Raw genomic sequence first — 14187 nt, forward strand, 5'->3', positions numbered from 1 at the left:
GTCAGTCAGTGCTGTGAATTTTCAATCGGCGGTGCTCCGACTTTACAAATGACACTCAGGGTGCATTCCAGCGCTTTCGGAGCGTATTTCCAAATGCACAAAAAGTGTAATGGGATGGATGGCACCTGGGCTGGCAAAGGGGTGGCCTGTACCCCCCCAGGCAACCACCTGGACAAACGCCTGACCACAGAGATGCATGTTGGCTTTATACAGTATAAAGTACAACCATTAATAGACTTTCATACACTTTTTGCAATGATTGCAATCAAAAGCTTAGTAGAATGAAGACATTTCAATATTTATTGTTCAAAATTAACCTGATGTAAAGCCACTGGCTCTAAAAGATGTAGATGTCAGTGTCTTTCTTCTATGACCTACTTTTTACATACAATTTAAAGCGGCAATCCATAATCCATCCATCTACCACTGCAGATCTATGCACTAGTTATATTGTATTAACATGCTGTACCATACAGATGAGTTAAAATAACGTTTTATTCATTAAAATAAATTCCAGATTAAATCTACTCCCAGTAAATAACCGGTTACAAAAACACAAAACACAAAACTTTGTTTCACACTGCCAATAGGCTATATGCACCGCCATGGTAAGCCTTGCTACACTTCAGAACGGAATTGCAGCGTGGGATTCTTCATCCTTTTCTTGTAGTCTTCATCAAACTGTTCATTCTGGGCAACGGTAAAATGGTTCTTCCAGTCACCAACCTTTCCTGGGGAGTCAGAGTTCAACAAGTATATTAAGCACTGTGTACATTAGGGAACTACAATACCTACAGTAAGAACTGTTCTATACCGTGAACTGTAGCAGAGGGTAATATTTGTTTTCTCGCTTTTTTGCACTTCCTCTGCATGTTCCCCTCAATTTATTCAATCACAACCCGTGTTGGCCTGGGGAACGTGTAGACAACCACGTCTCTTCTGATATAGTACGTCAGTCACCAGCTGCTTCTGTCCAGTGAAGAGTTTCACTGGGAGAGCGTATAGGCGCACAGAGGTTCAGGTTCATCTTCCCCAGATCCCTTCCCCACTGAACAGGTGCCCCAACCAGCCAGCAGAGATCACTAGTGCATTGACAAGGACACGATCCCTTGCTGGCACACATGAAGTCTGCCAATTGCATTTGTGGGAGGAATTAGGAACTAGGAATTTTACCTGATTCTCTGCGGTGCAGGGCAAGGGTTTTACCTCTATGTACACCCCAACTCTTTACTCTCATATGTCAATAAAAATCATTCTCCGTACCTTTCCTCATGAAGGAAGAGATGCTGAAATCAAACATTTTGACAGTGGATCGGTTGACCATTTTGTCTTCCTTCATATTGTCAAACTGCACTTGCGCTCGGATTCTCTCCTTCTCCTCAGCTGAAGGAGACAAACCAAGAAAGGAACACAGTCGCGCTATCTCTCGTCCAGTATCCTAGAAACAAAAGCAACTGTCACATCTCCAACATGTACTGTCATGTATACTCCCTCTCACTCTGTGACACAGACAATCACTCAAACACACACACACATCCAACACACAATTAACCACCTCGATCAGGTCTTCATAGAACATGTAGAGAAGGTTAGAATGACTCTGTTTCCTCTCCCACCAGCCAGTCACATGATCATGCCATGGTCCAAACAACACTGAAACCACAGATAGAGCAAAACATCAGAGGACCTTCTACGCTGTGAAACGTAAGGAAAACAGGCTCATTTATACTAAAACACTTTAATCAGAGGGACTCACTCTTTCCCTCCATGAATCTTTGATGGTAGCTGCTCCAGTCTCCAGGCACTGGGTTGGCCGTGTTCATGCGATCGAAATGGAAACCGGACACTGCATTGTCCTTAGCGTTGCGGGCCACATAGACAACCTGCAGAATGGGAGAGCTCTGATTGTGTCTGCACTACTTAACCCACAAGACCTGAGGCAGATTCTACAAATGTCATCTAAATCCTAACAGTTTTATGATAAACTTATGTTCCTTTGTCAGTGGTTCTCAAACCTTTCCATGTCAAGGACCCCCCAAATGTATTTGGCAGCAGACCCCCCCCCCCCAATCTCAAAATATTTCATTCCAGGGACCTCCAGAAGCAGAGATTAGAGTAAAAATGTTTGCTTAAATAAATTATTTGCACACATTTTCACAATTGTATATATCTGCTATTTTTGAATAGCCAAAGTATAAAATAATAGTGGTTAAAATATAGCTTTAATCTAAAATGACACAGACGCTTTCCCGGTTTTAATGGGTTAACTGAAGAAAACATCAATGTGGGGAACCAGGCAAACTATGAATATTATTTAATACATTTTAAAAGTAATAATAAATATAGCTGCAAGCAGCAATAATCGGTTTCGAGGGATAAGGCAGAGACAGGAAGAGGCAGGCAGACTCTCCCCCTCTCCACCTCTCTCTCTCTCCCCCTCTCCCCCTCTCTCCCTCTCTCCCTCTCTCCCTCTCTAGCCTGGTATCCAGCCTGCTTCGCTACGTTCGGCTGACTTTTTTTTCTCTCTTCGCTTCTCAGTCTGGAAAGCCTCCCATTGGAAGGTTTTGCAGAACTACACTGGAACTACATATGTTACGTTGGGCAACGTCGTATGTTACGTTGGGCAACGTCGTTGCTGATTGGATGTTGTTCAAACGAATGACGAATCACAGCGATCACACTGTTTTTTTGGTCCCGCCCCGCACCACAGACCAATCAGAAGCCACGTTAGGTTTCGAAGCTTTTGGCATGTCCCGCCTCCCTTGGAGATAGGAGGCTTTCCAGACTGAGAAGCGAAGAGAGAAAAAAAAGTCAGCCGAACGTAGCGAAGCAGGCTGGATACCAGGCTACTCCCTCTCTCCCTCTCCCCCCTCTCTCTCTTTCCCCCTCTCTCCCTCTCCCCCACTGTCTCTCTCTCCCTCTCTCCCTCTCCCCTCTCTCACTCTCTCCCTCTCTCCCTCTCTCCCTCTCCCCAGACAGACAGACAGGCAGACAGTGAGAGAGTGAGAGAAAAGGCAGACAGACAGACAGGCAGACAGTGAGAGAGTGAGAGAGAGGCAGACAGGCAGACAGACAGGCAGACAGTGACAGAGTGAGAGAGAGGCAGACAGACAGATAGGCAGACATTGACAGAGTGAGAGAGAGGCAGACAGACAGACAGACAGACAGACAGACAGACAGACAGAGTGAGAGAGAGGCAGACAGACAGACTGGCAGTTAGACAGTGACAGAGTGAGAGAGAGGCAGACAGGCAGACAGGCAGACAGACAGTGACAGAGTGAGAGAGAGGCAGACAGGCAGACAGGCAGACAGTGACAGAGTGAGAGAGAGGCAGACAGGCAGACAGGCAGACAGACAGTGACAGAGTGAGAGAGAGGAAGACAGGCAGACAGTGACAGATTGAGAGAGAGGAAGACAGGCAGACAGTGACAGAGTGAGAGAGAGGCAGACAGGCAGACAGACAGTGACAGAGTGAGAGAGAGGCAGACAGTGACAGATTGAGAGAGAGGAAGACAGGCAGACAGTGACAGAGTGAGAGAGAGGCAGACAGGCAGAAAGTGACAGAGTGAGAGAGAGGCAGACAGGCAGACAGTGACAGAGTGACAGAGTGACAGAGAGGCAGACAGGCAGACAGGCAGACAGACAGTGACAGAGTGAGAGAGAGGCAGACAGGCAGACAGTGACAAAGTGAGAGAGAGGCAGACAGGCAGACAGGCATACAGTGACAGAGTGAGAAAGAGGCAGACAGGCAGACAGGCAGACAGTGACAGAGTGAGAGAGAGGCAGACAGGCAGACAGTGACAGAGTGGGAGAGAGGCAGACAGGCAGACAGTGACAGATTGAGAGAGAGGCAGACAGGCAGAAAGACAGATAGTGACAGAGTGAGAGAGAGGCAGACAGACAGACAGACAGACAGACAGACAGACAGACAGACAGACAGACAGACAGACAGACACAGACAGACAGACAGACAGTGACAGAGTGAGAGAGAGGCAGACAGACAGACAGACAGACAGACAGACAGACATTACATTACATTACATTACATTACATTACATTACATTACATTACAGTCATTTAGCAGACGCTTTTATCCAAAGCGACTTACAATAAGTGTATTCAACATAGGTAGGGAACGAAAACTACTAATCACCAGAAGTCTTTAGTGCATTTTCTGCAAAAACAAGCAACCAAGAGTATACCTTGTAAAAGTGCAATATATCAGCTACCTATTTCCTTAAACAGATGAGACAAAATAGCTAAGTCAAATGAGCATGAGCTAAAACAATTAAGTGTATCGACTAAACAAGATCCAATAAACAATACAACAATAGAAAACAAGCGTTCGTACAACTAGTTAACAACAAGTAGGTCAGGCAGAGAGGAAGGGTAGTGTTTCCTGAAGAGGTGGGTTTTCAACCTGCGGCGAAATATGGGCAGTGACTCTGCTGTCCTAACATCAGTGGGAAGTTCATTCCACCACTGTGGGGCCAGAACAGAAAAGAGTCGTGACCGTGTGGATCGGCCAGAAGGACCCTTGAGTGACGAGGCAATCAGTCGCCCCGAGGTGGCAGACCGAAGTGGTCGGGCAGGGGTGTAGGCATCGACCATAGCCCGGAGGTAGGAAGGAGCTGTTCCTTTCACTGCCCTATAGGCTAGCACCAGGGTTTTGAACTGGATGCGAGCCGCTACGGGGAGCCAGTGTAGAGAACGGAGAAGGATGGTTGTGTGGGAGAACTTGGGGCGGTTGAACACCAGACGAGCCGCAGCTTTCTGAACAAGCTCCAGAGGTCTGATGGCAGATGCCGGAGCACCAGCAAGGAGGGAGTTGCAGTAGTCCAGGCGGGAGATGACGAGAGCCTGGATGAGCACCTGGGCTGCCTTCTCCGTGAGGAAGGGGCGAATCCTCCTGATGTTGTAGAGGAGGAATCTGCAGGACCTTGTCACTGATGCGATGTTTGCCGAGAACGTCAGTTGATCGTCCAGGGTCACACCCAGATTCTTCGCAGTCCGAGTTGAGGTCACCACAGCATTATCAATGGTGATGGCCATGTCTCGGTGCGGACAGCCCTTCCCCGGGAGGAACATCAGCTCGGTCTTGGAGTGACAGACAGGTTAGCAATAGAGCAGCCTCTGGTGAAGATCAGGTCCAGTTGGTTGCCCGCCTCATGGGTGGGAGGAGATGGGGAAATAACTAGGTCAAAGGCGGCGAGAAACGAAAGTAGTGGGTCTAGCTGCTTCTCAGTCGGGAGGATGAATCCAGAGCCATCGACAGGGAAGTGAGAGACTAGATGGTCCAGCTCCTCCAGGAAGCCACCAGCAGGGCCCGGTGGGCGATAAACAACTGCAATGGTGAGCTTGACTGGATGAGAAACAGTGACCACATGAAATTCAAATGAGGTAGGAGAGAATTGTGACAGTGAAACAGGAGAGTATTTCCATTTTCTGGAAATTAGCAGACCAGCCCCACCACCTGTCCGCACGGCTCTGGGAGTGTGAGAGAAAGAGTACACATCTGACAGCGCCGCGGGCGTAGTAGTGTTTTCTGGACTGATCCAGGTCTCAGTCAGAGCAAGGAAGTTTAGGGAGAGCAAGAATGCATAGGCTGAGATGAAAGCAGATTTGCCTTCCACCACAGCCGAGTGGCAATTCCAAAGCCCTCCCGTTACCACTTGCTCGACGTGAGTTGAAAGAGTAGGATAGATGAGATTAGTTGTGTCGCGACATCTGGGTGTAACCCAGTGTTTGTGCGACCACCAGGAAGAAGAGAGGACAGGAATAGGAAGAAAACACATTGTATATCACTAAACATATACTACTATACACTACTATATCTATCACACTACTATATATGTCACTAATCAATGATACAGCTTATCGTTCATTGACGAAGTCGGACTTTGACAAAGTCGCCTGTTGCCTTTGTTCGCCTGGCCTTCGTTTGCTGGCCGCCGCTTAAAAGCTGACGCTTTCAGCTGGTGGTATAAGGCCACTTCAACTGATTGCTAATCGTCTGCCAGGAGTGCTGGCAAAACCACACACTTCACAAGGCAATCAAGTGGCCTATACAGGGTGAAACTACTTCTACTACTACAAAGTGCCAATAGCCTACTGCTTGAAGCACAAAGACAATACAACTATAAACTACAGACTACCACACAAGCTAATAATACAATACTAATAGAAAAGCACTTAGGGTACCACTACTAGCAGCTTGCTAAATAACAAAATAATGCTACTATACTCAACTAGCCAGAGGTCAGGAGCTCAGTTCACTTCAGATGTTGGTTACACACTGACAGACAGACAGACAGAAAGTGACAGAGTGAGAGAGAGGCAGACAGACAGGCAGACAGTGACAGAGTGAGAGAGAGGCAGACAGGCAGACAGTGACAGAGTGACAGAGAGGCAGACAGGCAGACAGGCAGACAGTGACAGAGTGAGAGAGAGGCAGACAGACAGACAGACAGACAGACAGACAGACAGACAGACAGACAGACAGACAGACAGACAGACAGACAGACAGACAGACAGACAGACAGACAGACAGACAGTGACAGAGTGAGAGAGAGGCAGACAGGCAGACAGTGACAGAGTGGGAGAGAGGCAGACAGGCAGACAGTGACAGATTGAGAGAGAGGCAGACAGGCAGAAAGACAGATAGTGACAGAGAGGCAGACAGACAGACAGACAGACAGACAGACAGACAGACAGACAGACAGACAGACAGACAGACAGACAGACAGACAGTGACAGAGTGAGAGAGAGGCAGACAGACAGACAGACAGACAGACAGACAGACAGACAGACAGACAGACAGACAGACAGACAGACAGAAAGTGACAGAGTGAGAGAGAGGCAGACAGACAGACAGACAGACAGACAGACAGACAGACAGTGACAGAGTGAGAGAGAGGCATCGACAGAGTGAGAGAGAGGCAGCAACAGAGTGAGAAGAAGTGAACTTGCATTAATTAACAAAGTCATGATTTTTGTTCAGTTAATTATATTTGGACTGGTTAAATTGGGGTTTGAACCAGGGACCTACAGACTTGCGGTTAGACAGTGTAAAGGATAATTCCTTTAACAGGTCCGTTCATGAAAGTCCTTGCGGCCTTGTTTCCAAAGAGGACCTGTGATCAATTAGGGGTTAAGAGTCTTGCTCAGGGACACATTTCATTTCATCGACATATTTGCTGGCCTGGCCTGGAATCGTACCTGGGGCAACCAGGGCCTCTGGCTCCGTAGGCGGGCTCACTAACTACTCAGCAATGGCCGCAGTACTGACTGAGCTATTGGATAGACAGGACGCTAACTACTCTAGATCACTGGTTCACATAACATTTACCAATAAAGTTTTTTTTTTGTCTCCTCGGAATGGGAACTAGTGAAAATAGTCGATCTAATAGTTCACAATGCGTTGCTATCTAAAAAGGTGTGAGATTGTAGATCGGCTATTTTCACAAGAAAGTATGTCATACATAAAAAACAACTACTCTCAAAAGCATTTCATGTTATTGTTTAAAAATTGCACATGTCTGAATTATCAGGGTCATGTTTTGTACAATGCAATTCAAATGTAAACTGTGATGAGTGGGGTTTGAACCGTGGACCTTCGGCACATGAGGCTAACATTGTACTGATCAAGCTATTCAATCCACAGTCTTAATCAGTGAAAAAGGAGAATCCAACAAAACAAAACAAAAGAGGGAATGAAGTACATCATACATTGAAAATAACTACTCTCAATAAGCGTTTCATTTAACAATTGCACGTTTATTCATTGATACAGTCATGTTGTGTGCAATGCAATTGAGATGAAGTCTGCATGAGGTGGGATTTGAACCGGCAACCCTGTGGTTTCAAGGCAGATGATTAAGCCATTGGACCAACAGACCTGAATTGGTGAAAAGGAGCTCACAGATTTGGCAGACTTTCACGCAAATTGCTCAGAAATACTGGGTTAAAATGTTTTTCAAACTGGTTAAATTGGGGTTTGAACCAGGGACCTACAGACTTACGGTTAGACAGTGTAAAGGATAAGGATAATTCCTTTAACAGGTCCGTTCATGAAAGTCCTTGCGGCCTTGTTTCCAATGAGGGCCTGTGAGCAATTAGGGGTTAAGAGTCTTGCTCAGGGACACATTGCATTTCATCGACACATTTGCTGGCCTGGCCTGGAATCGTACCTGGGGCAACCAGGGCCTATGGCTCCCTAGGCGGGCTCACTAACCACTCAGCTATGGCCGCAGTACTGACTGAGCTATTGGATAGACAGGACTCTAACTACTCTAGATCACTGGTTCACAAAACATTTACCAATAAAGTTTTTTTTTTGTGTCCTCGGAATGGAAACTAGTGAAAATAGTCGATCTACAAGCTCACAATGCGTTGCTATCTAAAAAGGTGTGAGATTGTAGATCGGCTATTTTCACAAGAAAGTATGTCATACATAAAAAACAACTACTCTCAAAAGCATTTCATGTTATTGTATAAAAATTGCACATGTCTGAATTAACAGGGTCATGTTATGTACAATGCAATTTAAATGTAAACTGTGATGAGTGGGGTTTGAACCGTGGACCTCCGGTATATGAGGCTAACACTGAACTGATCAAGCTATTCAATCCACAGCCTTAGTCAGTGAAAAAGGAGAATCCAACAAAACAAAACAAAAGAGGGAATGAAATACGTCATACATTGAAAATAACTACTCTCAATAAGGGTTTCATTTAACAATTGCAAGTTTATTCATTGATACAGTCATGTCGTGTGCAATGCAATTGAGATGAAGTCTGCATGAGGTGGGATTTGAACAGGCGACCCTGTGGTTTCAAGACAAATGATTAAGCGATCAAGCTATTGGACCAACAGACCTGAACTGGTGAAAAGGGACTTCACACACGACACACTTTCACGCAAATTGCTCAGAAATCCTGGGTTTAAATGTTTTTCAAACTGCTCAAAATTGCAGACAATCTAAGGGCGGAGCTTACTGGTCAAAGTGATAGATATGTTCCTCATGAGTCAAGGCACATATGTAAGCAAGTTTCACGGCTGTCGGCCAAACGAGGCATGACTTTTTCCTGTTTAGAGTTTGCATTTAAAAAAAATTGCTATAGCGCCCCCCTTTGACCAATTGGAGTAAGATTGGTTTCAGTGATACTTGGAATGACCCTCTACAATATTGCAAAGTTTCAAACAAATGTGAGTCTGCATGTATGTGTTAGGGGCAGACGAATAATTTTCATAAAACTGCAATATTCATTGGCTCATAAAAGCTTAACGTTTTCACTTGCAGTAGTATTCAATCAATCAAGAAGACGGTGAGGCTGAAGGAGAGCATCTCAGGTGAGCTCTGTTCATCTACTGCTTCACCCCAGGGCTGTGTTCTGTAATTACTCATTTATGTTCTGTATGACTGTCGGTTAGCAATTAACAACAGGCTAATCTACCATCAGTACAAGCTTTGCCAACTAGAATATCCTCTTACAGAATAAATGATGATCTCAATGACAGCAAGAACAAAGGCAGCCTTTGTTTTAAGGATCTGATTAGAATACAAATACACTGGATAATTTGATATTCTTTATCTTAAAAGCAATACAATTGTAATAAAAAAATATAGCTGCAAGCAGCGATAAGCGGGGCCAGGGAAGAGAGAGAGAGAGAGAGAGAGAGAGAGAGAGAGAGAGAGAGAGAGAGAGAGAGAGAGAGAGAGAGAGAGAGAGAGAGAGAGAGAGAGAGAGAGAGAGAGAGAGAGAGAGAGACTAATGAGGAGTGAGTGAGGGCAGGTGTGATTATGGATTGAGAGGGAATGACAGCAGGTGAGGTGGATAGATCCAATCCATGGGAATAGGCCAGGTGGACTGTTGCTGTTGCTCACTTTCTAAAAGAACATAATTATGAGAAAGAGAGAGATAGAGAGAGAGAGAGAGAGAGAGAGAGAGAGAGAGAGAGAGAGAGAGAGAGAGAGAGACGGAATAGATTGAAGAGAGAGAGAGAGACGGAATAGATTGAAGAGAGAGAGAGATAAACGGAATAGATTGAAGAGAAAGAGAGAGAGAGAGAAACGGAATAGATTGAAGAGAAAGAGAGAGAGAGAGAGAAACGGAATAGATTGAAGAGAAAGAGAGAGAGAGAAACGGAATAGATTGAAGAGAAAGAGAGAGAGAGAGAGAAACGGAATAGATTGAAGAGAAAGAGAGAGAGAGAGAGACATGGAAAGGGAATAGATTGAAGAGGGAGACATGGAAACGGAATAGATTGAAGAGAGAGAGAGAGAGAGAGAGAGAGAGAGAGAGAGAGAGAGAGAGAGACATGGAAACAGAATAGATTGAAGAGAGAGAGAGACATGGAAACATAATAGATTGAAGAGAGAGAGATGGAAGCAGAATGGATTGATTGGACATCTCAACCTATTGCCATTAACAGGAATCGAACCCTCAACCTTCGGATTGACAGGCCGCAACACTACCTATAGTGCTATAGCTTTGTCCAGGCTAAGGTTGTCTGTTGAAGATAAAAGTGAACCAGTGAAAGCAGCCGATCTACAAGCTCAGAAACACGTTGCTATCTGAAAAGTTTTGAGATTGTAGATCGGCTATTTTCAGAATGAAGTATGTCATACATTGCAAAAACATACCTTCTCAGACAAGCATTTCATGTTATCTTTATCAATTGCATATGTATTCATTAATACAGTCTTGTTGTTTGCAATGCACTTTAAATGAAGTCTCCACCAAGTGAGGCTTGAACCGGCAACCTTGATGTTGTGAAACATTCACTTAAGCGGGAAGCCATTGGACCAAGAGACCTGATCCAGTGAAAACGGAGGTCAATCAGATGATACCATTTCACGCAAATAACTGAAAAATCCTGGGTTTAAGTGTTTTTCAAACTGCTCAAAATTGCGGACAATCTAAGGGCGGAGAGAGAGACATGGAAACAGAATAGATTGAAGAGAGAGAGAGACATGGAAACATAATAGATTGAAGAGAGAGAGAGAGAGATGGAAGCAGAATGGATTGATTGGACATCTCAACCTATTGCCATTAACAGGAATCAAACCCTCAACCTTCGGATTGACAGGCTGCAACACTACCTATAGTGCTATAGCTTTGTCCAGGCTAAGGTTGTCTGTTGAAGATAAAAGTGAACCAGTGAAAGCAGCCGATCTACAAGCTCAGAAACACGTTGCTATCTGAAAAGTTTTGAAATTGAAGATCGGCTATTTTCAGAATGAAGTATGTGTGAGTATATAGTACCTTGGGATCTTTAAGTCTTCCCAGTGATGGATTGGTAGAATGAAGCACTATCAAACTTGAAGTTAGTTATATCAGTAGAAGTGGTTTATTACAGCATAAGTACAGCACAGCTTAAGCAGTTACAGCAAACGATGTTGACTCTCAGGGCTCCCCAATCTCTCTGCCCCTTTTCCGTCTATCTTACTAATATATCTGGGCACCATCGTCATCACTGGGCATCACCCGTAATCCTCTCATCATACAAATATTTGTTATCTCTCCACTGTGTCCCACATGGGACCACAGTGTCGAACACCACCTGTTGTTTGCCTGCTTATATTTGTCAAGTCATTCCCCCTCCCTTGTGTTCTTCTAGTTCTTTCTAGCTGTTTCTACGTTGTTTCTTATAGGCCTGAGGTTACTAGGTCTCAAGCGCTCCCTGGTTGCTCCCTAATCCAGCGCCAACCAGCTGTGCTTAGCTGTGGACCTTATTCGTCATATGCTGTCACTAGGGATGTTTGCTGTCAGTAGAGACTGATTTACCTCTAATTCTGGACATGTAAATCCTTTTGATTTACACCCACTTCTGGGCAGAGGAGTGGGCAGCTTATCTCGATTTACTGACAAATCAACTGGAACTGGCCCTCAACTGGAACTGAAATGGAAGTCTAGTATTTCCTTATTCTTCCAGTACCTTCTCTGTTAATACAGTTTAGCAGGCCCGGGTCATAGGTCACGACCTGTCTGCGCCCACATAATCCTTCCTCTAGACAATACTTTGTCTATCTCTGCCAGGTCGGGATTGCCAGGTCGGGTTGTCTATCTCTGCTAAGTATGGCTTTCACTTCATAAAATGCATAATGTGCAGTAAAACATTCATATAATGCACTCAAGCACTCATTATTTGATAGATTCATATAATGCACTCATGATTCATATAATGCACTTTTAGTATGATGCACTTGTAAACTCTTATGATGCACTTGTAAACTCGTTTTGGTATGATGCACTTGTAAACTCTTAAGTAATACATGATTGTCCTCTCACTGTACTTTTGTAAACCATTCTACTTGTATCATAAAGTAGTAATAAATGAAATGTAATAATAAATGAAAGTCATTGAATGTATTAAGTAATGAATGAAAATCAATGAAATTAATAATTGAAAATACCAAGAAAGACTGTGATGGTTATACAGACTGATGGTTAATAATAAAATGATGCATAAAATAAAATGATGCATAAACATTAATCACATTTTCTTTTGCATGCAAATCTGCTTGTGCGTGCAATGCTGCGTATTCTTTTCTTATAACAAAGCTTCCCGCTTCCCTCAACTAATATTTGTCTTCCGTACTCCGTCCCATAGTGCAAAAGCGATAGTTCAGAAAACCTTCGATGTGACAGTTCTTCCTGGTACCGATCGTACCCATCAATCATCCCTTCCTCTGTCACGGACACGTGACACTTAACTGTCCAGTATCCAAGTCCACTTGTGCTGTGCCTAGAAATACACAGCCAAGTAAAGTTGTCCATTTCTACTGCGGCGGTACGGAAGTTGTTTTCCAGCCAGAACGCCGAGGAAATACATGTGCGGAGTTCGGAAGATGTTTCCCCAGCCGGAACTCCGTCATTATGGACATAAAAGAGAGGAAATGCATGTCTTAGTAATATATATATCACTCTTTTTTATTTTTCTCTTTTCTCCTTTCTATAACATACACATATACACATTTAGGGATTATATAATGATCACCTTTTGGGATTATATAATGATCACCTTTTGGGATTATATAATGATTCTTCCTCTAATGTTTCCCTAAACTATCTTCAGAGTCCTTACTGGCTCAGACTGCGTACAGTCTCGCCCAGCCTGTCTCCACAAAAAACAAACTAAAATAACAAACAAAACAACAAACGTAATCCCCGAAGACCCCAGCCGACCAAGCCGTCTGAGGTTGGGAATTCCCTATGCTTAGAAAGAATCATTTTATCATTCTTATGTACTGGTAACCAGGTTACATATATGTATTATATGTAGCTGTTGTACCAGATTATATGTGTTATATGTATCTGATGCAGGTTGATTTTGGGTTCTTACCCTTTTTAATTGCTTTCGTTGTGTTCGCTGTCCTCTCTGGCCTCTCTTTTGGTCTCTCCTGTCTCCTGGTCGTTGCGGGTCCCTCTGGTTCTGCTTGTCCTGTCCTTGTGGTCTCTGGCCCTTCTGGTTCTTCTGGTTCTGCTTCCGTCTCTCCCTCTCCCTGGCACCTGGGACGTGGTTGGATGCTCTGGAACACTGGTCATTGATGATTGCTTATCTGGAGCCTCATCGATTGTTCTTCCCTCGGTAGTGTCATTGCGTCTGTTGCTTTCTCCTTGACTGCTCCCTGGGCTGTTGGTTGGTCCCTCTGGTGGCACCTCTTCTTTGGACGTAGTATACTCTTCTTCTTTGGACGTAGTAGGCTCTTCTTCTGTGGTAGGCTCTTCTTCTTTATCCTCCTCATGCGTGGAAGTGTCTGATGCTCTTGTATACCATGTCTTCTGTTTTCCCTGGTACCATACCCTTCCTCCCTGGTAATTCACATATTTTATTTCTGCCGTCTCAATGTGCTTCTGGTTGATCCGGCAGTCCTTGAAGATGCACTCAGTCTGCCTTTTCCTTCTTTCACCTTGTTTCTTGGCTGAGCTATTTGCTGGTTCGCTTGCTGGTTCAGTGCTTGCAGGGTAGTTTTGCAATTCCTTGCATAAGCGCTGTCTCTTTAAGATCCTCTGGTCCAGTTTTTCTTCCTCCATCTTCTCCTCCTTCCGTTTTTCTCCCTCCATGTTTTCCTCCATGCTTTCCTCCTCCCTGGGTGGGTATGGTCCCTGTTCTGTCTGGGGTGGTGTGGTTTCAGGTGTCGTTGGGTCCCCCTGTTGACAATCTTCTTGACAAACCCAAGCT

General features: G+C 44.5%; 1 protein-coding gene across 1 annotated transcript; it reads right to left on the reverse strand.

Annotated features, from left to right (window-relative positions):
• Positions 1-618: 618 nt before the first annotated feature.
• Positions 619-12880, reverse strand: LOC308081462 (cytosolic sulfotransferase 2-like; the record flags this gene model as incomplete). Its single annotated transcript, XM_080457832.1, has 5 exons — positions 619-731; positions 1264-1438; positions 1556-1653; positions 1757-1883; positions 12836-12880. The coding sequence occupies 5 exons, from the start codon at positions 12878-12880 to the stop codon at positions 619-621; spliced, it is 558 nt and encodes a 185-aa protein (XP_080313958.1).
• Between the last annotated feature and the right edge of the window lie 1307 nt (positions 12881-14187).

Source organism: Gymnoscopelus braueri, assembly GCF_963280865.1.
Source record: "Gymnoscopelus braueri genome assembly, contig: SCAFFOLD_70, whole genome shotgun sequence".
Taxonomy (NCBI): domain Eukaryota; kingdom Metazoa; phylum Chordata; class Actinopteri; order Myctophiformes; family Myctophidae; genus Gymnoscopelus; species Gymnoscopelus braueri.